Raw genomic sequence first — 20,153 nt, 5'->3', positions numbered from 1 at the left:
TGGAGTGACGCGCATATATGTAGTCGCACCCGCTTAGCAGTCACGATCCATGCGCGTAATGAAAATTAATACCCCCAAACATTTCTTGGTGTCGCAGGAATCATGCAATCCGTGCTTATAGGTACCTCATACACCGCTTCAGCAATCGGATAATTGTAAACCTGCTGCACACCGACGGAATTTTCTGCCGGATTGGCGCTGAAATCGAGGTTCGGGTCAAAACACCACGCCAATAAACAGGGTTCAGACAAAGCCATTAGTGTTGATGGAGAGATGGAGCGGACGAAAGGTCGCGTAGCCGGTCCTCCTATCACTTCTGGCCATGGTTGGTTCCTTATAAGAGCTGTGTCTTCAGGAATATTAAAAAGAGGTACAATAGGAAGAATTGGACTTGGAGTCGGGGCTGTGATCTCGATGTGCGGGAAAGAGCTTGGGACCGAATCGTTTAACATTTGCGGGACTGAATCCCCGTTAATGCCGTCCTCATCGTCTGCAATGCCAATGATCATCCATATTTGAAAGCCGGCTTGCGCAGAGTAACGTACCATCTTCTCCTATCGATAATATAGATCTCAACGCTGCTTTCCCTCTGACAGCATAGGAGAGGGGCACTGGTGCTGTTATGGGTATCCCGCCAAATTGATTGTTCGCGTTTTCTTTCTCCTCTGAGAATAAATATGGCTCAGCAGATTTCTCGTGATGAAAATGGGGGTTATTGAGAAGCAGCAATGCTTCAGCCGACGCATGGAGAGGCGAATCATGCTGGGGACTGTCTTGGTTGGATTGAGTATTCACCCAACCCTGCGGAAGAGATCCCAAGGCAGATCTATCTGAGCTGCGAGGTCTTTTGGTCCCCTCCGCAGAGCGGCGTAGATATGAGGCAAAGGGATCCATTATGTATGGTATTAACACCTAGAACTGAACTGGACCGGAAAGGCCAGAAAAGGTATTGACATAGCCCGAATAGGAAGTGGCAACACGTGTTATTTCTGGTTATTTTCATCCTGAGGCAAGGAACTTTCAGTCGTATTCAATTTGTATTTTGAGCCAAATTTAAGCAGCTGGGTGGTCATGCAGTATTCTGCGTATATGTGATGAAGTTGGACCACACAGTTACCCTCCACAAATAATTCGATTAAAGAGTCAATCGTCCACACTGATTCCACACATAACTTCAACCGACATCATAGGCTAATCCCGATCTATGTGCTTTTCCATGAAATCACTGGCACGAGGGAATGCTGCTGGCCTTGTTCTTTTCGCTGACAATAGCGGATGACGTCCGGATTGTCACCGGACCTCATTCTAATCGCACGTTGAAATCGAACCTGAGTCCAAATAGAGCCATACTGGAATTTTGTCGTATATAAACCCGGCTCTCCTATCGATCGATCTTTCTTCCCTATCGCCACCATCTCGTTCTTAATTCGTCCAACAAACCGATATTCCCTCCACATCTCGCCCCCATCAGATCTCTCAACGATGCAACAGTGGCTTAAACGTTCCTTGTCTCGGCGCTCCCTCGGTCATTGACAATAAATGAATTCGATGCCAAAACCAAATACATTTGCTGCAGCCTGTAATCCTCAAGCTCTGTCGATAGGCAAAGCCTCTGCTTGCTGGCTACTGGATAGAAGCCAGTGAGTCTCGTTTGATGATTTTCAAGTGGCTGAGTCGTCCTGGACCTATCAAAGCATTCAACATTAATGAAAAAGGTTGGCAACTAAAGTTGTCATATCAAAATTTATCCGTCCGAAAAGACCATACAACAGAAATACGGCGAAAGGAAAAAGAGAAACAACAAGATCATCATCTTCTCAAGCGCCTTGTATACGACACTAAATCATATCCCCAGAGGAAAGGAAAAACGTGGAAACATGAAAAACGGACATTGCGAGAATCGTCGACGAGCCAAAGAAATAAAGAAGAAATAGGCGCAGAGGTCCTAACAAGTTGATTTCAAGATAATTAGCAAATGCAGTGAAATGGACGCACAATTACTACACCAAGTCAACATTAACTATACAAACACTGCAAATTCCGGTGTTAGAGAACTGAAGTTGGACATCTAGTCACCTTTGCCTAGATGAATAAAGGGTACCCAACGACGGAATTCGACTCCACTCAGACGCAACTTGAGTGCAGCGGTATGAAGAGCCCTAGCAGACTTCCGTATATTAGGACGAGAAGCTCTCGCTCCATCTGCACCTCTAAAAAGGTATTCGTAAAAGGCTTCTGAGATTACAGGCCCATCTTCATCTGTCATTTTCCTGAAGAGTGCATGCCCTTTAAGGTTCATTATACTTTTAGGAAAAGTAAAAGCTTACCACATCGTTGCAACAACACTTCGGTATCCAGAGAAAAGCAATGAGGCACCAAGGCTCATTGCTTCGTCAGGTATTATCGAGTCGCCCATACCCGTCTCACAGGCACATAAAAAGGCGATTGAAACGTTTTGGGGTTGGAATTGCATGACTTTAGAGAGAGATAGCCTTCCATCGCCGACCAGCAAAGCACTATCTAGAGGACTAGATTGGTCTTGTATACCATGGCAAGCAAAGTGGGCTATTGAGGCTGTCTGAAGAATTGAACAAATTGTTTCGATGGTAGCTGGTTTATTCGCAACACCCAACTCAACCATGGATTCCGGATCAGATGATGTCTGGGATCTGATTTTAGCCAACTCCTCTCGGGCAAAAGGAAGACCGTCATCGATAACGGCCAACATCTTAAACGGCTGGTTTGACAAAGGGGGTTCTTCCTGTGGTAACAATAGTGTAGCGGTAGGTGTATAGGAAGAAATGATAAAATCCGAAGCACATTCATTTGATGTACCGTCGATGTTGTAGCAACCAGCTGCATGAAGAGGCAGAAAAGTAAATATCCCAGTCGGACACCATTGCAAGATTGGCAGATCATCGACATCGGATTTCTGTGATAATTGTCAAATCTTGTCTCACAGCGATTAGCTTGCGTACACACCTGAAATCCGAGAAAGTCAATGACAGGTTTGACAACATCAAACCACAAAATCTTTAAAACATATGCAAAGATTGCATTCGGGGAGGGTCTGGTCCGCCGCGGTCTCCGACTGAATGCCCCCGCCGATCTATCTCGTGTAATGTCAAGCTCTTCTGCTACAGTATTCAAAACCTCTTCAACGCTTGTTTCAACGCCTGTTTGATTCGATAGACTACGTGAAGCTGTAGTCCGCATGGCATTGTAGTCAACCAGGTCAACAAGGTTGCGCAAAATTTTCAAGGATACGTCCTTTAGCGACAAATGGTGGATCCCAGAAGATGTCAAAATTAGGCAATCACTGTGTTGTTCATTTGGGAGAAGAAATACAATAGGGGTATTCAACGCTGCGGCCTTCAGGGACGCTAATCCAGGAGTTTTCAGAAAATCTTCAAAACCTTCCAAGTTTCGTGCTTGCTCCACGCAATTGCGCCAGTCTTCATCCAACCGTCTGAAACGGGATGCTTCCCTTTCTAGCGATATCTTCGATTCAAAATCGGGGATGTTTACATTGCTCCGATATGACCCACGCTCCAACTCGGAAGCAACAGTCTTTAGCTTATCCGCAAGCTCTGGAGCCTTGATTTGAAGCTTGTCCAAAGGTGAACGAAGTCGGAGTATTTGCGACCAAAAAACACCACGTCCTTCCTCTAAAAGCATGACTGCTTGATCCAGATGTGCACGGGAGATTGCTGATTGCGCAGCTTTTCTTGCCAGTCCATCGCTGACCGAACGGAGAATATTTTGTCGTTTGAAAACGTCCAAACTAAAAGAAGCCATTTCCGTCAAACACCTCAGGGCCATGCTGTATGCCATCAAGGCAGAATCATGGTGAGATTTATCAGCAATCTCAGACCACAAGGTTGCCGTGTCAAATGAGGAAGTTGGTCTTCTAGATGGACACTCCATAGCTAAAGCGAACGAACTCAGAGATTCTTCCAGGTGAAGAGGATTCCCCAATATTGTATAAGCTTGATGAAAAACCTTTCCTAGATTTGCCCAGCACGTGAAGCGACCAGGATGTTGGAAAGGATAAATATCGAGGGCTTGTCTATTCAAAGCCACACTTTCTTGAAAGTCACTTGCATTATGGTCTGCCCCATAGTAAAATCTGGCTTGAAGTGCGCCAGCGAGGTTTGTAAGGAAAATGACTCGGTCAGGATGAGATGGTCCCTGTGAAAGGAGTTCCTGCCGTTGTAACAAAATGGCTTTATCGATGTCTTCTATTTGCCTTGAAATCTTGAATCGAGCATTCAGTAAACCTGCCAGCCTTCCGACATAGGCTTGTCGATGTACGTGCTGGTCAGGAAGTAAGTCGATTGCGCTTTTGCAAAGAATGACCGATTTGTTAAGGAGGTTATATTGATCTACTGTGGGTAGATTTTCACCTTGAGCTTCAAGCAGACCTGAGAGATGGAAGACAGATAAAGACCAGTCCGGATGAGGTGGAGACCGCAATTTAAGAGCTTCGGCGACTAGTGAAATAACTTCTTCGACAATGTTATCTTGCTGACCAAAAATTTCGCTACTTCGAGAGCTGATGAGTCTATTGGCCAGGTTGTTCAGACACATGGGTCGTAAAGGGTGTGATTTAGGGAAAATTAGCAGAGCTTCCCTGTAACATATTATTGCTTCATCGAGACTGCGACGTTGGCCCGTTTGTGTAAAATGTGTACCAAGCGCTCCAGCAAGATTCATGAGGGAAGAAGCTCTATCGGGATGTGGCGCTGCCCTACGCTCAAGGGCCTGTTTATGCAGTTCAATTGCTTCATTAAGGTCATCTAACCGACCAACTTGGTCAAATAGCGTCATGAGAGCATTTGCGAGATTGTTCAGTGACATATGGCGGCTAGGATGGTTGCCGCTGCGAAGTTCCAGGGCAGCTTTGTGTAACGCAATAGCCTCCTCGAGATTCTCTTGTTCCGATGTCACCTCGAAACGTGCTTGAAGGGTGTAGGCAAGATTGTTCAGGGATAGCGACCTGTCAAATTGAGAAGTGGTTCGAAGTTTGAGGGCTTCTCGATGGAGCAATACTGCCTCCTCAAGATCAGTTGAAATGCCCGTGTTCTGGAAACGTTCCGTTAATGCGGTCGCAAGGTTATCCAGTGAATAGGGTCGGTTTGGATGCGTTGGAGGGTGCAATTCAAGTGAATCTTTTTGGATTTGAATAGCGGCGTCGAGATCAGTGATCTGGCCATTATGCTTGAATCGCGTGTGTAGGACGTGCCCTAGGTTATTAAGAGAGGATGCATGGTCGGGATCTGACTTGGGTCGTAATTCAAGTGCCTTTCTGTGAAGCATGATTGATTGATTCAAATCTTCCATGTGGCCTGTTTGTGCGAACAGAGTCTCCAATGCATTTGCAAGGTTGTTCAAAACCGTCGCTCTTGTGGATTGAGGAGCATTTTCAACACTTTCTGCTATCCTATTCAGTGATATCGCTTCGTCGAGGTCTGCACGCTGGCCTGAATGTTGAAATCGCCGTTCAAGCGAGTTAGCAAGATTAATAAGCGAGGAGAGTCGATCAGGATGCAAGGGGGGGCAATGCTTCAGGGCTTTTCTATGAGAATAAATGGCCTCATCAAGGTCTTTCTTTTGGTTCGATAGATGAAAGCGGCTAGAGAGTGCACATCCAAGATTATTCAAACACTTGGGTATATTAGGATCGTCTGCTCCACTAAGTCGAAGAAACTTTCTATGATTCAGAATTTCTTCCTCGAGGTCCTCTTGTTGTTGTGTCATCTGATATCGGGAAGCCAGACTATCGGCGAGATGAAAAGTGACTTCACCCCGCATTTCGTGAAAGGCGGGCAGGTAATCAATTATTGACCTCAAATTAGATATAACTTTGTCAAGATCTTCTAATTTTCTTGTTTGTCGAAAAAGTGTTTGAAGTGCTGCTACCAGACGCACAAGGAGGGCCAGCCGATCGGGATCAAAAGGAAAGTGAGGTAGAAGCTCGATGCTTTCTTGACGCAATAAAACGACTTCTTCCATGTCACCTCTTTCGCCAACTTGACGGAAACGAGTCTGAAGTGCAGTTGCGAGATCATTCACGAAGGTCGGTCGTTTCTCGTCAGACTGATCGAGGCATTGAATAGCCTGTCTGTATGCAACAATGGCTTCATCAAGGCAAGCCAACTCATCGGTGTGTTCGAATAGCATCTCAAGCGACACAGCCAAGCTATGAAAGAAGCGTGGTTGGTCAAGCTGTGATGTTCCGATGCATGCAAGGGAATTTTTGAGCAGCAGAATCGCATAGTCGAGGTCGTGTCTCTGACGCTTTTGTTCCGAACGTATTTGGAGCGCGACTACGAGGTTTAGGATGACGCTGGAACGACTATTGTGTTCGGCAGGCAGGAGAGGAAGAGCTCGTTTGTTCAGTATTATTGCTTGATCTATATAATGACCAACGCTGCCGCCTTTAGATTGTGAGATTAGAAGGGCAGCTAGGCTGATTAGACTGATTGGAAAATCATCATGGTCCACCGGCATTCGTAAAATGGTCTGACGGAGGTCATGAATAGCTTGGTCATAGTCGGGCAAAGTAGCATCTTTGATGCGCTTGAGTAGATTGTGGAAGGTCTCGACTTCTTTAGGCGGATTATCTACTACAAAAACGACACTGGTAATATCGCTATCGTTTTTGAGCAGATTGGAAGCTTTCTCGAGGTCTGACGGATCGCCCAAGGAAGCATATCGTTCTATCATCACAATGCCAAGCAGTTGACGCATCCTTGGATGCTCAGGATTTCCGTTTTCACATCGGAAGCCTCTTTGTAGGCATAGTATAACATTGTCCAGGTCGTCAATCGATTTCGACTGTTGAAACCGCGAATAAACAGCCAGAGCAAGGTGATGCAATGCCCATAAATGCTCCGGAAATTCTCGAGGGCGTAGAACGGCGAGCGATGTTTGTAGATATGAGTAAATGATGTCCAGAGAATTAGAAGAGATTGACGAAGTGAAATTTGATAGCGATTTTATGGCAATTTCCACAAGGGTGTCAGTATACTCGTGGTTAACATCAACAAGGGGCGTAGGGTCTTCAGCTGTTACACAATTAACTATTATGTGTTTGGACGTGTACTCAAAAACAGACCTGGAGGGTTGTGATTTACTTTCAGATATAAATCTAGTGACTCTTGTAGGTCGATTGGTTGACTTTTGTATGCACATCTAATGCACAATGCGTGGGCAAGAGTTTCCAAAGCATTAACGCGGAATGGTTGATCCTTGATAACTTGACGCAGCAGGTGAATAGCATGGTCGAGATCTTTGAACGCCGCTTGTGCTAGACAATTCTGCATTAATGAGCGAGCCTTCTCCGCGTAGATTCTGGCTTCTTCATCAATCTTTGAGATTTCTGAGACACCTTGAGCCTAGTAACAAATGAGCAACGCTGTTTAGAGTACAAAGCAATGTCACCTAGTTACTGTGGATAAATCGCTGCTCCGAACGGAGATGTTATTGCTTGCGTTCATTGAGTTGGGCGCTGAATGGGGCTCCTTCATAAGTCGTGACTTTTGTTGTGATTCCGAACCTTTGTCTTGCTCAAGAATTTCTTGATTCGAATCGTTATTTGCCATCTCTCCTTTGTAATGCGGCGGATCTATGAAAGTTGTGAAGTCCTTGGTGGTAGATGTTGAGATAGATCGAAGAGCGGTCGGGTAGTATTGTGTTTACAAGTGCCCCGATTATGAGGACAATTGGTATGAGCTGCGGGACTCTCACAAGGGATCCATGTCATTCGGAAATGGTGCCTTACATATTACAGTTCAATAATAACTCTGATGAGCTGTCTTGAGGAGAGCATCGTTGGCAGGGTTGATATCGCGGTTGATACCAGAAAATGTTTGAAAATTATTCTTCAATGCTTTCCGTAGATGTTTTCTTTTTTCCTTAGAAGATCGGGTAGAGTCATGAATGGAAAATAGAGAAAAAAGAAAGACAAAGAGTGTCGATAACAAGAAACAAGTCGACTCATCGCAAAATGTGCCAGGGCCAAGTTAATGGATCCCGAGATGGGAGTTTTGTCTCACGATTTGATGTACCGCTGTTGCACCTTGAATTGAAGTAACCACTTTCAACAACGACCACAGCAAACAAAACAGCTCAGTGCAACGTCTACCATGAGCGACTTACTGGGCGGCGACTTCTCTTCCTCTTTCCAGTCAAATAATAGCGATGAAATTGACTTTGAACGTGCCGCATCAGCATTCCCTGACATCTCTCTCGATGGTGATACCGACATCCCAAGTGCACCCCCGGCTGCAGGAAGGTCAAATAGTGGCTTCGCATTCGACGAATTCGATGGAACTGGGTTTGACCAGAGAGACTCTGCAGTGAGAGTCACCGGAGATGATGAGATTGACAAGTTCGAGAGTGACTTCCCTGATATTGATGTCCCACAGGTGAGCTTTCTGTTTGGTTTCTAGCCTTAACAACGGAGAAGAGAGCTGCTTATCCTTTTTCGGTGAACCTGAGGCGGGTGTCGTGTTTTTCCAAAGTTTTCTATTGCAATACTTCAATATTGTTCAGCGCAATCGCTAATACGTCTTCTTTCTGGATCTCATAGCAACACTATGTACCTCCGCAGCAAACGTCGTTTACCCCTACATTTGCTCCTCAACCCCAACCTTCTGCGTTTTCATCTACTCCCATTCTGAGCCAGACCATTGAGGATGAGCCTCAGGTCATCAAGTGGGGTTATTCTTTATTCAATAAACTATTATTGCTAATGAGTTGACGCGTCATCAGAGATTGGCGCGAAAAGCAGCAGAAAGAGATTAACGCTCGCGATGAAGCATCGAAAATTCGTCGGGAGGAAACAATAGACAAAGCTGAACGCGCTATCGAAGAGTTCTACGAGAACTATGCTAAGAAAAAGGAGAGGAGCATCCGTGACAACAAGTACGTAGCATCAATTCCAGCAAATAAGGCCCCTAAATGGCTCATATTTCCCCTATAGAAACTCTGAATCAGAGTACCTCGAAGAACTTCGCTCATCTCTAGCTTCCGGGACGACCTGGGATCGCATCTGCAATTTGGTTGAGCTGCAGAACTCTCAGAGCAAGACTATTGCTCGCACAGGGGCAGGCACGACTGATCTCTCGAGGTTCAAGGAAGTCTTACTCAGACTCAAGCGTGAGGGAGATGCCGCGCCTGGAGCAGCAGGCTACTAAATGGTGGATAATTACCTTGCACCGTCTACTTTTTGTTTGGCACGTCAACACGGGCAGTTTTGGCTCTTGTGTAACTGTTACACTGGACCCTGCTTACCATTACCCAAATCGTTTTGGTTTCCACTTAATTCATGCCCTCGATGCAACTTTCAGTATTCATATAATCCGATGAACAATGGCAGAGATGAGATTATTGGGAATGTTACATGATAATTAGTAATAGTATTCAGAGCAATGTCCTCATGGACACTCATCAATTTAGAAAAAATGGACAAATAGAAATAGCATCAAGAGCCTCAGGCAAAAATTACATCTTTGCCCTGGCTGGACTGACTCCAGTGGGTTCCACTGAGGCCTCTGTTGGTATTGTTGGCTCAGTTGATGACTCTACGGGCACCATTTCAGTCTGCACAACATATGTTGCAGACGTTGATAAATGCTTTTCGATGAAGGCAATAATTTCATCAGCTAACTTCTCCTTGACGCCATCAGGTTCATTTTGAAGTTCGTGAAACCCTCCCTAGTTTTAGAAAACCTGTTAACATGCACGCACATATTATGAATAGACGACCATAAATCACCTCGTAGAGAGACAGTTCCTTGAAATCTGCAGGAAGTTTCGATTGCAATTCCTTTGATGCCTTGTGAGAGGTTACCTACAGATAGTACCTATTTTAATATGTGTTAGAACAAGAAACAACTGAGAGATCTTACCTTATCCTCAGTGCCGTGCAAAATGAGCACCTAAAAAGAATGTGAAAATTTGCGTTCTACAGTTTGGTAAAAGATGACATAAACGTACAGGAAGATACTTTGGCCAATTTGCATAATCACTTGACAGTAATTTTTCCCCCTAAAATCCTCATTCAATACGGTATGCGCAATACTAAAATTTAAATACATACGTTGGCAAGCATGTCGCTGACTCCTTTGAGAGATCCAGATTGTTTTACCAAGGGGTCTTTCAGGTATGCGCCGTTGACTTCTGGGTCGTGCGACAGTTGCTAATCAAGACAAGAGGTCCATCAGAAAGATGAATATTATGATGGTGATGGGTAATCACAAACCTCAGCTTTCACTCCAACAGGTATCAGAGTAGATGGTAAAATTGCGCTCAATTTGCTACCGATCCACAGTTGAAATTTGGGTGCCGGTGTCGTAGTCAAAATGAGTGGGCTAGTCGATATGACACCGGAGAGGGAGCTCAAGGTTGATTTATAGGGGCCATTCTCGCCTTGAGCACAGAATCCCAAAACCTCTCCGCCTCCCTATATGCAGGTGGAATAAGAGAAGACATCTATGGCAGAGAAAAGCGGCATACCATAGAATGGCCCATCAGAAATATAGGCACACCCTTAAAAGAGGTCTTAACATGTCCCAATGCCCAGTCGATGTCCAACATTTGTTCTTTCCAGGATGTCTTGCCATAAGCACTTGACTTGCTTTTCTTTCCAGTCGTATCCTGCCCCGTTAATCCAAAACCACGTTGATCATAGGCAAAAACCGATATTCCACGAGATGCGAGAATCGGATGGAAATGAGAATAACGCCCAATATGTTCTGCAAAGCCATGGACGAATACGACGACAGCTTTAGGTGGAGAAGTAGATGCCGGGTATGTTCGCGTATAGAATTGAGTAGCTTTAGGCCCTTCAAGCCATGACTCGGTGAAAGCTTCAGTTGACATATTACCAGAGCTACTAAACCGAGGTAGAAACGGGGTATATAGAGACTTCGAAGGAAATAGCTTGAGTGGACTGCGGAGGAGTTGTGAAATAGGCTCTTGCCAAAGGCGGACGAACATTCCAAATTAATGGCAAAGAAGAAGCAATGCTGTGCTATTTTAAACTTTGATCTACACCTTGGCTATTTTGATGGTAATTACGTTGATTTTATTCTGCTTATACGGATTACGGTCATGTAACTGCGTTGGGGTAGAATTAAATTATGCAGCACGGGCAAAAAAAGGGCCTGAAATGTTTGTCTGTAGATGTCTGAGTGATGGTCAGTTCAACAGGACTGATTATTTAACATAGCAGATAAGATTAGATCTTCCAGAACCACGTGCTTGTTAACCGAGAAGTTATCCCGAGTCCGTTCGCCGACAGTCTTTCGCAAGCAAATACCCTTGGACTTACACGGCTTCAACTCAGCTTTCACAACGCGCACTCTCAGGCAGCAGTGCCTCAAAGACTGCCATTTGGATTCGTTTAAACGTGGAATACACTAAGGATGCTGGGTCTCTGGGCCAGGTCGTGCCAACGACCTCCAGTATCCATTTTCATCAACTTGAAGGGTTCGAATTCGCCGTTGGACAGTACACAGAAATACCATGTTCAAGTCGCGTTCAGCATCCGGAATTGGGTTTTTAGAGACATTAATGCCTCTTATATTACTAGATCACCCCTCCGAAGGTTTAATTCAACAAAAGCGACGCCTCCGACGCCTCGACCTCCCGAACTGCTCCCCAAACGGTCGCTCCTCTCACGCTTTATTCCCTCATCTTTGACCTCAAAGGATGCAAATGGATCTTCTTCTTTCGGTAAAATTATGTCTTTGGCGAAACCAGAATGGAAACCATTGACAATGGCCATTGGTTTACTCTTGGTCTCTTCGGCTGTTTCGATGAGTGTCCCATTTACTATTGGCAAACTTATTGATTTCTTCTCTACCACAAACCCAGTAAGTAACTTCTCTTCTCCGAAAATGACATGTCGCTCAGATATATCTTTCCAGCAAATTCCATTTGGCTTGTCTGTTTGGCAAGCGTCTGGTGGTCTCATGCTATTGTTTACATTGGGTGCCACTGCAAATGCTGGTCGTGCTATTCTCATGCGACTATCGGGTATTGATGCTTTCATATACTTTCTAAGCTATGGTTACAATATATTAATAATTATTATATTAGGTCAGAGAATCGTCGGCCGTCTTCGCGAACGAACATATGCCGCAGCCCTTAGACAAGAGGTAGAATTTGTCGAAAGAGGTGAAGGTGATGTTCTCAGTCGATTAACCACAGACACAAGCATTGTTGGTGAAAGGTGAAACCGCCTTCAATTAATCTTTGCATCTTACATTGACTGCATATATCATCCCAGCGTCACCCAAAACTTATCTGATGGTCTCCGTGCCATTGTGATGTCAACAGTTGGATGTACGTCTATCTTGAAACTTTACTTAACTTTTCTAAACTCTGGAATAGTGGGTGCAATGATTTATGTTTCACCGAAGTTGACGATGTTGATGTTGGCTGTCGTTCCACCGGTGTCTTTGGGAGCTGTAGGTGTCTCCTTAATTTTGAGAGAGACGAATTGTTTTAAAGCATTATTCTTAGGTATTTTACGGTCGCTATCTAAAACAACTCTCCAATAAAACACAAGAAGCGATGGGTGAAATGACCAAGGTGGTTATATTACTCATCCACTCTGTTCAATCGAACTGACATCCTTAAGATTGCCTCAGAATCTCTTACTGCTTTGCGCACAGTTCAATCGTATAACGCTATACCACAAGAAGAAGAAAAGTTCCACCAAAAAATTCTGAAAGTGCTGGCACTTGCCAGAAAAGAAGCCATTGCTAGTGGTATATTCTTTGGAAGCACCGGATGGAGTGGCAACATCACTCTCTTGGCCCTTCTTTCCTATGGTCAGCCATCACTGGTTCCACATATAAAACATGCTCATTTTGCTATCTAGGTGGCACACTGGTCTCTCATGGAGATATATCTATGGGCGATTTAACAAGTCTCTTACTTTATACAGTTTATGTGGGAAGTGGCTTACAGATGCTTACGTAGGTAACTGACCTCCATTCTACGTATAATAAATTAATCAATTTGTCCACAGCACCTTCTTCGTGAGTCTGGTTTTCTAAAATTGAATACACGGAAATTTACATGCCAAAAAAGTCCTCTATTATGCGTGGAGTTGGTGCAGGTGTGCGTGTCTTCGAAGTTCTTGACAGGAAACCAGAAATACCGTACGGTACGGGCGAAGAAGTTCCGGGCAACCAATTCGAAACCATCAAGTTCGAACGTGTGCATTTCGAATATCCCAGCCGTCGAGGCATTGAGATCTTGAAAGATTTTAACTTGGAGCTGAAAGCCGGAGAAAGTGTTGCTATTGTGTATGTCCGTTTATTTTCTGTCTATTATGCAGAAAGTAACGTCACTTTGTAGCGGCGAGAGTGGTGGTGGAAAGTCATCTATTCATTCACTCCTTCTCCGCTATTATGATCCAGTCCAGGGAAAGATTACTTGCGATGGAAAAGGTTTGCTTGCCTCCTAATTTCTGTCGTTCTTCTTGACCTTTCACTTCATTCAGACATCCGTGATTTTTCAACAACTTCATGGCGATCAATCATTGGCGTTGTTCCTCAAGATCCGGTTTTGTTTACTGGAACAATAGCGTCTAATATCGCCTTTGGGAATCCAGGGGCGACCCGTGAAGATATTGAACATGCAGCACGAGAGGCCAATTGCGAGTTCGTATGGGGTATGCCTAACGGATTCGACACTGAAAGTGAGCTTTTGACATCGATATGTCGTTGGAAACCATTTAACACACGTTAGTTGGACGACTCAGTCTCAGTGGGGGTCAGCGTCAACGCCTTGCCATAGCCCGTGCACTTTTAAAGAAACCAGTTATACTGGCTCTCGATGAAGCCACTAGCTCACTGGATGCAACCTCCGAGCGCAGGGTAAGTGGATCTATGACGTCAGTGCGAATGTTATTTATATCACCACAGGTAAACGACGCTGTCGATAAGATCCTGCGTTCACGTCAAACTACGGTACTTTTTGTTGCTCATCGGTTGTCAACGATTGCTCGGGCAGAACGCATTGTTGTTTTAGAAGGTGGGCGTATCACCGAGTCCGGAACATATCGCGAATTAGTATGTGTGCTTTCTATTCGATCGTGTTTTGTTCTCACCTGCGTCAGGTCGGTCGAAAGGATTCACGTTTCCGAGTTCTCATGGCGGCTCAGCTCAATGCTGCTGCAGGAGAGAAGCTCTACCTCGGAGAAGAAATAGAAACAGAGCAAGATGAAGACGATGATTTGGAAATCACAGAAGAGGAAGGTGGATCTTCAGTGTCCGAAAAAACTCGGTCGGCTTCATCATGACGCTCAGGCACGTACGTGTAATTCATAATAAATAGATATTGCCCTCCACTCCACACTTGTAGCGAACTTACATCACCTCGATATTTATTTACATTTAGTAGCATATTAGATACACCTCATCAAATGAACGATCTACCCACGGAACAGTTTGGGAACACCTTGTCCTCGGAGGCGGTCACGAGTATGCCTCATGCACGGCATCATGGACGAGAGTTGGACACCGCATGTTTTTGGGGCAGGGTGACATCATCCTTTTGCTCATTTATTAAGGCTCAACCGTCCTCCCTGGATACAACGTCCCCGTCATGGAACATCCTACTTCAAGTACCGCAGAGAACACAGTTACCTCGTCTCTTAGCCCCATTTCCATCAACAATGATGTCGGTGTTGAGAAATCGAGCGTCTATATCAACCAGATTAAAGAGCCTTTAGGAAACCTAACGGTGGGTATTTTTAGCTAAAGCTCACTGCTTGGGAACATGACGCCAAGATCCTTTCAGGCTGCTATAGATGCTTTACAGAACCAGACTATGCAAATAGCGCTCTTGGGGGAGCCTGGAACCAAGCAAGAGATATCAGAGTCTGTGTACAGTAAATCTCTGTGAATGCCTTGCTTATAAAAAGAGCAGACTTCGCGAACAAATTCGTGGACAAGACCTAAAGCATAAGGAAGGTCTCATCGAAATTCAGAGTGCATAGATTCCTTTTCTTGATAAGCGGTATTTCCTGATCATTCGTATTTTATTTCAGACATTCTGGACGAGATTCTGGACCGTCAAGTCCAAGAAACCATGCGAGAAAAGGGTTTTTTTGATTTTGCTTGGAGCCCCGCAATTTCCAAATTGACATTTTAATAGTGGAGCAAGAGATCACAAATCAGATAGACGAATTGGTTAGAGAGCAAGTCGCGGAGTGTCTCAAGGCGCATATTCCTCAGGAGCTTCAAGACGAGGTTGCAATGAGTAAGAAGGAACTCGAAGAATTGAATCTTCGCTTGCATAATTCGTGAGTAGTTCCTTGGTATTTTTGGAGTTTTCAAAGAGTCGTCGTAATATTTTACTGCAGCGAGAGCCGCCGCACAAACGGGAATTTGCGTCACAATAAAACGGATGACCTTCTTGCTACTATGCTGAAGGCGGACGGGACTGTCAGTGCACAATACCCGAAGGATCTCAAAGAACTTTTCCAGCTCGACGGTATGTTAAATACGTCATGGTATGAGCTAAAAGATGTGATTTCTTAATAATATATTGCACGTTCAGGAGATACAACCAAGGCTCTGATGAATGAATACGAATTGCCGGAGCCCACCACATCTAGAGATCACAACCTTAATAGATTCATGCAATTCTGTGGTGTTAGATACCAGCTGGTGACACGAGTCCCTTCCTATGTTTTCTATCATGACTGATCAATCAAAGTATACTCAGGTTCGCCGCCCTGGGGCATAGAGTCTGGAATTCTGTCTTTAGATCATACAACGGTTATTTGACCCGATGAATGAATATTTTCGTCCCAATTTGTGCCCAATCGATCTACAATTCACGATATCCATGCCGCCAATACACGACTTGGGACTATTCCTCTGCAGAATGAAGACACGGTTATGTTTTTCAGATGATGTTCTCCTGGCGATTCTGCATGTCTACAAAAGAAACACGATACTTTACTCGACACAGTGGCACTAAAAAATGATGTTTAGATTTCATTTATCAAAAATATCCTTCGAATCGGTATCGAACCGATGCCTGCCCACTCACACACACTATTATGCTCCTTTGGATTGACATTTTTTTTCAAAGTCTTTGTCATTCTCTCTTAAGGTCTTGTTCAGTAGCGACCTCCCGGACAGAATATTCAGTTATTGGGAGGCCTGGCCTGTTTGTTCATGGCGATGGGTTCTATGAAATGTTGCAGTAAAGGAAGCAACAGCGAGACCCAAATTATCCCAGAACAATAACTGGGTATCCAGCCATTTCTTAAGCCCTTTCTTTTATTATATGACGTCGTCGTCGTCGTTAAAGAAGCCGTACGTATCGTTGCCTGTCTAGGAGAGACTAGGTTAGGTGATAAAATTGCCTTTAACAAACCCGCATAGTCAAAGATTGATTAGAATCATTTGTGCGAAATTTACAGATAGAATGGATTAATTTGACAGTTAATAATAACACAGAATAACTCTTCAACTCCTTCAACTCCTGAAGACTGGCAATGAAAGCATAGTGCTAATAATTTTGGTCAATAGGAATAGGTGTTTGTAGTGCTGTAGTGATGTGCTATCCACGGTAACTCAGAACTTCATTGAATCAGGATTTCGCCACAACTGGCATACCATAGCAATCAGATCATACTAGTGTGCTTCGCATTGCGGAAGGATACCGTGAGGTTGGCCCATCTTTGTTGTACTTGAAACATCCTTTAGTTAAGTTTCCTAGATTTAAAGGTGGATTTAGACATCAACAGACCCGATTATCACATTTTTACCGATATCAAATGTAGTCAATTATGGACTGAACAGCTAAACGACGAAGATACCTATTAATATAACTAAATAATGAAAAAAGTCGCATTCAATGTCTCTGCAAGTCCGCCGGGACTTCACGATGACTGGAGGTTTCAATGAAGTATATGTGGGAGAGGCAAGCCTGGCTTGTCAGACGTTTTCCGGGATCATATTCCAGGAGATTTTTTATGCAGCTGAGAAGAGAGGCTGGGACCGTTGGTTCAAAGAATGAAGAGAAAGGTCTTGGAACGATCTAGAGAGACGAAAAGAAGGTCTAAGAATAAAACTTAACAAGTTGATTTCTCACTCACAGCCGGGAACTGATAACCAACGATTTGAGCCAATCGAATGCCTTCGGGCCATGCTCCCCCATCCAGCCGGTCACCGTTCTCATCCAATCGCGCTTCGTCAGAAGGACTGCCAAGAACTTCGCATATTTTCATACATTGGTCGATTATGCTATTTCCAGGAAACAAGGGAGAGAGGTTCAAAACCTCCGCTGCGATGGCCCCAAAGGCCCACATGTCGATAGCACTGGTGTAGTTCCGGCTTAGAAGCAAAACTTCGGGTGAGCGATACCAACGAACGGTAACATATTCGGTATAGGGTCCTTCGCTTCCGAGCTCTCGAGCTAGACCGAAGTCACTGATTTTGACAATGACAACAACGTCTTTTTCTTCAACTGCATCAGGAGCTGTGGTGGTATTGGTCAGTATGGAAAGGTAGTTAAACAGACCCTGGGTTGTGATAAGAATATTTTCCGGTATCAAGTCGCGATGGAAATAACCGTTCGAATGGATGTGATTTAATCCAAGGAGCGTTTGAAAAAGGATGGAAGACACGAGACCACCTGCTAATGCTCTTCCTTTGCGAGCCTTTATAAATTGATAAAGATTTCCTTCCATTGCACCGGTGGCAAGATATAATTTTCGTTGATCTAAAGAGAAAAAGTAATCGTAGAGGCTGACAATATTCCTGTGAGGTGAAAGTTTCCGGAGAGCCTAGCAAACAGACATGGTCCATCAGGGATGCACTAAAACTACAGAAAGATAGTGCTGACGTCAAGTTCTTTGATTTGGGGAATATTTGAGGAAGACAATGTCGGACAGTCAATGCATTTGAGTGCTATGAGCCGAGAGTTTTCTCCAAACCGGAAAATTTCGATTAGAGGTGGCGATCCCTCCTTGGGACGCAATGGACTATGCCAATTACACATGTACAGAGAGGACCATGGGCTCTGATGAAGAACTTTGAGTATGGTATAGATGCGTACAGAGCGGTCTATTGAATCAAAATGTAACCAGTTATTTAATTAAAGAAACGATAGCATACCTTCATCAAGTACTTCATTTCCAGGAAGATGATCTTCAATATGCTTAGACAGGCTTGGAAAGCCTAGCACTTCAGCACGTATTCCAGATCCTTGGATTGATGGAGGCAGAGGAAGACCCGGGGGAAGGAGAGGGTCAGACATGGAAATATGAGTCACTAATTGTTCAAAATAAGTTCAGTATCCAACAGTAGAAGAGACTCGTAAACAAGCTTCAAGAAGCATTTATAACCACTGCAGTCCCGAGTTCGAAGTACCAGATGCGGTAATGAGATCAGGACAGAAAAGAAGCTTCAATAAGACCGTCATAGTAAACGCGGGCATGGCATATACATTTACCTTCGAATGAATGTTTGATCTCGTAGCACACCGGGCGACCGCAGCCGAAGACCAATGATATCACGGAACCACCGGAACTGGAAGCGCAATAGGACCATGTTTGATGAATTGTAGAACACGCGTCATCCTTCTTTGATTTGAACAACAGAGTAGATATCACATTGCACCGGACATAGCAACACGAGGATTCAGGATGTAATAGAACCTGTTTGAAACGCTTTGAATAACATTTTTCCTGCACTTGTCAGATCTTCTGTCTTCAAAATGTGTTCATCAACTCCGTAAAGATCTGAAAAGGAGATATTATGTGAGTGACAGAGGAGATAAACTCAAACGCACGCATAGACATCAGCATAAAACAGACGTCGATGTCCAATGAGAAAAACATACAGGCAGATTTATGGAGCAGTAATTAACTCGGTCATCCAGATAGTCAAGTTTTCGTCTGCATGTTGGTTACTTTGGCCATCCAGAATTATCGCTGGCACTTGTTGATAATTCCGGGTAGGAGCTCTTGGGAATAGCATCAAATGAATTGCCATGGGGCGAACTGATGGCCAATGGGCGGGTATTGACGTTGCGATAAATGATAAAATCAAACTAGACGTTAAATTGATGAGCCATTTCTGGGCCCAGTACTTTGATCTCATAAGAGTTCCGGCAAGAAGAATAGTGAATGAAGATCTAGCGCAAAAGAACCCTTGGTCAAGACTTGGCTTCAAGCCAGAAAACAAACCGAATGAAATAAGTTAGAGTATAATTTGACAAGCGGACAGGGAGAACGACAGGAAGCAGCCCATAGGATGATGGAGACTAACGAAGAGATCGTCAGTCACTGGACGTCAAGAAATGAAACATGCCAATTAACTATTTGTAATTCGTAAAATCTACAACTTGCGTACTTGCGTGTCCGAAGGGGCTTTATGTTCGAAAACATCATGTGAGTATCAAGCATTCGAAGGATCCTAAATGCAATTCGATAGTGCAGAAATTAAGTCGTGTGTCATGGAACTACTTGATTGAAACCTACCACCTTAACTTTTGAGTACCAGTCGGTAAACTAGGTTCGCCAATAAGTACACAGCAGAACAAAAAATTTCAGTTCTTTTAAGGATCGGTAGTCGATTTTGGTTGATCAAATGGTTCGCGCGTTTTTATCTATACCCTACGTTTGCTAATGCCTATAATGCCTGCAAAGTCAACAAAAATGCAAATATTGATGGTTTGACTCACTCGAGCGTAAATTACCAACTTGAATACTTCGCACCGGAAATTCTTTGAATTAGCATGTGGAGGATTTATTTTATGCTGGTTTACTTGAAAAAGGCAGCGGCTTGAAGTATTGAAAACGTATTATTGAAGGTTAAACCGCGGCAGTGGCATTCATGTAGTGGAAGTGGTACGGCTGGGCGAACCGGCGAGACGCCGGCCTGGATTGTGCCCCCGTGATGGGTCTTCTTCCGCTACTTTTTCTTTCAATCTTTCAACATCGCATTTCAGTCATTTTTGTTCCATTGGAGCATATACTTTTTATTGTCTCGCACAGACCAGATATTGCGATATCGTTCACAATGCAAGTCAAGTTTGGTTTCAAATCGGTGTGTCGAATTCGAGCGCGGTGCCACAAGATGAGACAATGAGCCTCATCAACCGAT

General features: G+C 44.2%; 7 protein-coding genes across 7 annotated transcripts; 3 read left to right on the top strand and 4 right to left on the bottom strand.

Annotated features, from left to right (window-relative positions):
- Positions 1 to 65: 65 nt before the first annotated feature.
- On the bottom strand, positions 66 to 894 carry JR316_0002512 (uncharacterized protein; the record flags this gene model as incomplete). Its single annotated transcript, XM_047888304.1, has 2 exons — positions 66 to 490; positions 546 to 894. 2 exons carry the CDS (start codon positions 892 to 894, stop codon positions 66 to 68), a joined length of 774 nt encoding a protein of 257 aa, XP_047753227.1.
- A 1,174-nt stretch (positions 895 to 2,068) lies between these two features.
- JR316_0002511 (uncharacterized protein) lies at positions 2,069 to 7,607 on the bottom strand (the record flags this gene model as incomplete). The annotated part of the gene is made up of 5 exons (XM_047888303.1): positions 2,069 to 2,303; positions 2,328 to 2,932; positions 2,983 to 7,070; positions 7,121 to 7,400; positions 7,455 to 7,607. 5 exons carry the CDS (start codon positions 7,605 to 7,607, stop codon positions 2,069 to 2,071), a joined length of 5,361 nt encoding a protein of 1,786 aa, XP_047753226.1.
- A 543-nt stretch (positions 7,608 to 8,150) lies between these two features.
- JR316_0002510 (Clathrin light chain) lies at positions 8,151 to 9,203 on the top strand (the record flags this gene model as incomplete). The annotated part of the gene is made up of 4 exons (XM_047888302.1): positions 8,151 to 8,432; positions 8,597 to 8,721; positions 8,779 to 8,931; positions 8,990 to 9,203. The coding sequence occupies 4 exons, from the start codon at positions 8,151 to 8,153 to the stop codon at positions 9,201 to 9,203; spliced, it is 774 nt and encodes a 257-aa protein (XP_047753225.1).
- Positions 9,204 to 9,510: 307 nt separating this feature from the next.
- On the bottom strand, positions 9,511 to 10,890 carry JR316_0002509 (Putative monoglyceride lipase; the record flags this gene model as incomplete). The annotated part of the gene is made up of 7 exons (XM_047888301.1): positions 9,511 to 9,723; positions 9,785 to 9,859; positions 9,918 to 9,947; positions 10,006 to 10,056; positions 10,109 to 10,207; positions 10,271 to 10,471; positions 10,525 to 10,890. The coding sequence occupies 7 exons, from the start codon at positions 10,888 to 10,890 to the stop codon at positions 9,511 to 9,513; spliced, it is 1,035 nt and encodes a 344-aa protein (XP_047753224.1).
- A 545-nt stretch (positions 10,891 to 11,435) lies between these two features.
- Positions 11,436 to 14,326, top strand: JR316_0002508 (ABC multidrug transporter mdr2; the record flags this gene model as incomplete). The annotated part of the gene is made up of 15 exons (XM_047888300.1): positions 11,436 to 11,885; positions 11,940 to 12,048; positions 12,112 to 12,244; positions 12,302 to 12,357; positions 12,406 to 12,482; positions 12,538 to 12,606; positions 12,656 to 12,848; positions 12,899 to 12,995; positions 13,049 to 13,058; positions 13,111 to 13,328; positions 13,381 to 13,472; positions 13,526 to 13,723; positions 13,774 to 13,901; positions 13,950 to 14,096; positions 14,144 to 14,326. 15 exons carry the CDS (start codon positions 11,436 to 11,438, stop codon positions 14,324 to 14,326), a joined length of 2,160 nt encoding a protein of 719 aa, XP_047753223.1.
- A 123-nt stretch (positions 14,327 to 14,449) lies between these two features.
- JR316_0002507 (uncharacterized protein) lies at positions 14,450 to 15,737 on the top strand (the record flags this gene model as incomplete). The annotated part of the gene is made up of 8 exons (XM_047888299.1): positions 14,450 to 14,507; positions 14,597 to 14,769; positions 14,848 to 14,906; positions 14,956 to 15,017; positions 15,077 to 15,130; positions 15,184 to 15,331; positions 15,392 to 15,522; positions 15,589 to 15,737. 8 exons carry the CDS (start codon positions 14,450 to 14,452, stop codon positions 15,735 to 15,737), a joined length of 834 nt encoding a protein of 277 aa, XP_047753222.1.
- A 1,159-nt stretch (positions 15,738 to 16,896) lies between these two features.
- JR316_0002506 (Sporulation protein kinase pit1) lies at positions 16,897 to 18,303 on the bottom strand (the record flags this gene model as incomplete). Its single annotated transcript, XM_047888298.1, has 3 exons — positions 16,897 to 17,082; positions 17,141 to 17,766; positions 18,162 to 18,303. The coding sequence occupies 3 exons, from the start codon at positions 18,301 to 18,303 to the stop codon at positions 16,897 to 16,899; spliced, it is 954 nt and encodes a 317-aa protein (XP_047753221.1).
- Between the last annotated feature and the right edge of the window lie 1,850 nt (positions 18,304 to 20,153).

This window comes from Psilocybe cubensis, chromosome 2 (assembly GCF_017499595.1).
Source record: "Psilocybe cubensis strain MGC-MH-2018 chromosome 2, whole genome shotgun sequence".
Classification (NCBI taxonomy): Eukaryota; Fungi; Basidiomycota; class Agaricomycetes; order Agaricales; family Agrocybaceae; genus Psilocybe; species Psilocybe cubensis.
This window is presented reverse-complemented; position numbering and strand designations above follow the sequence as displayed.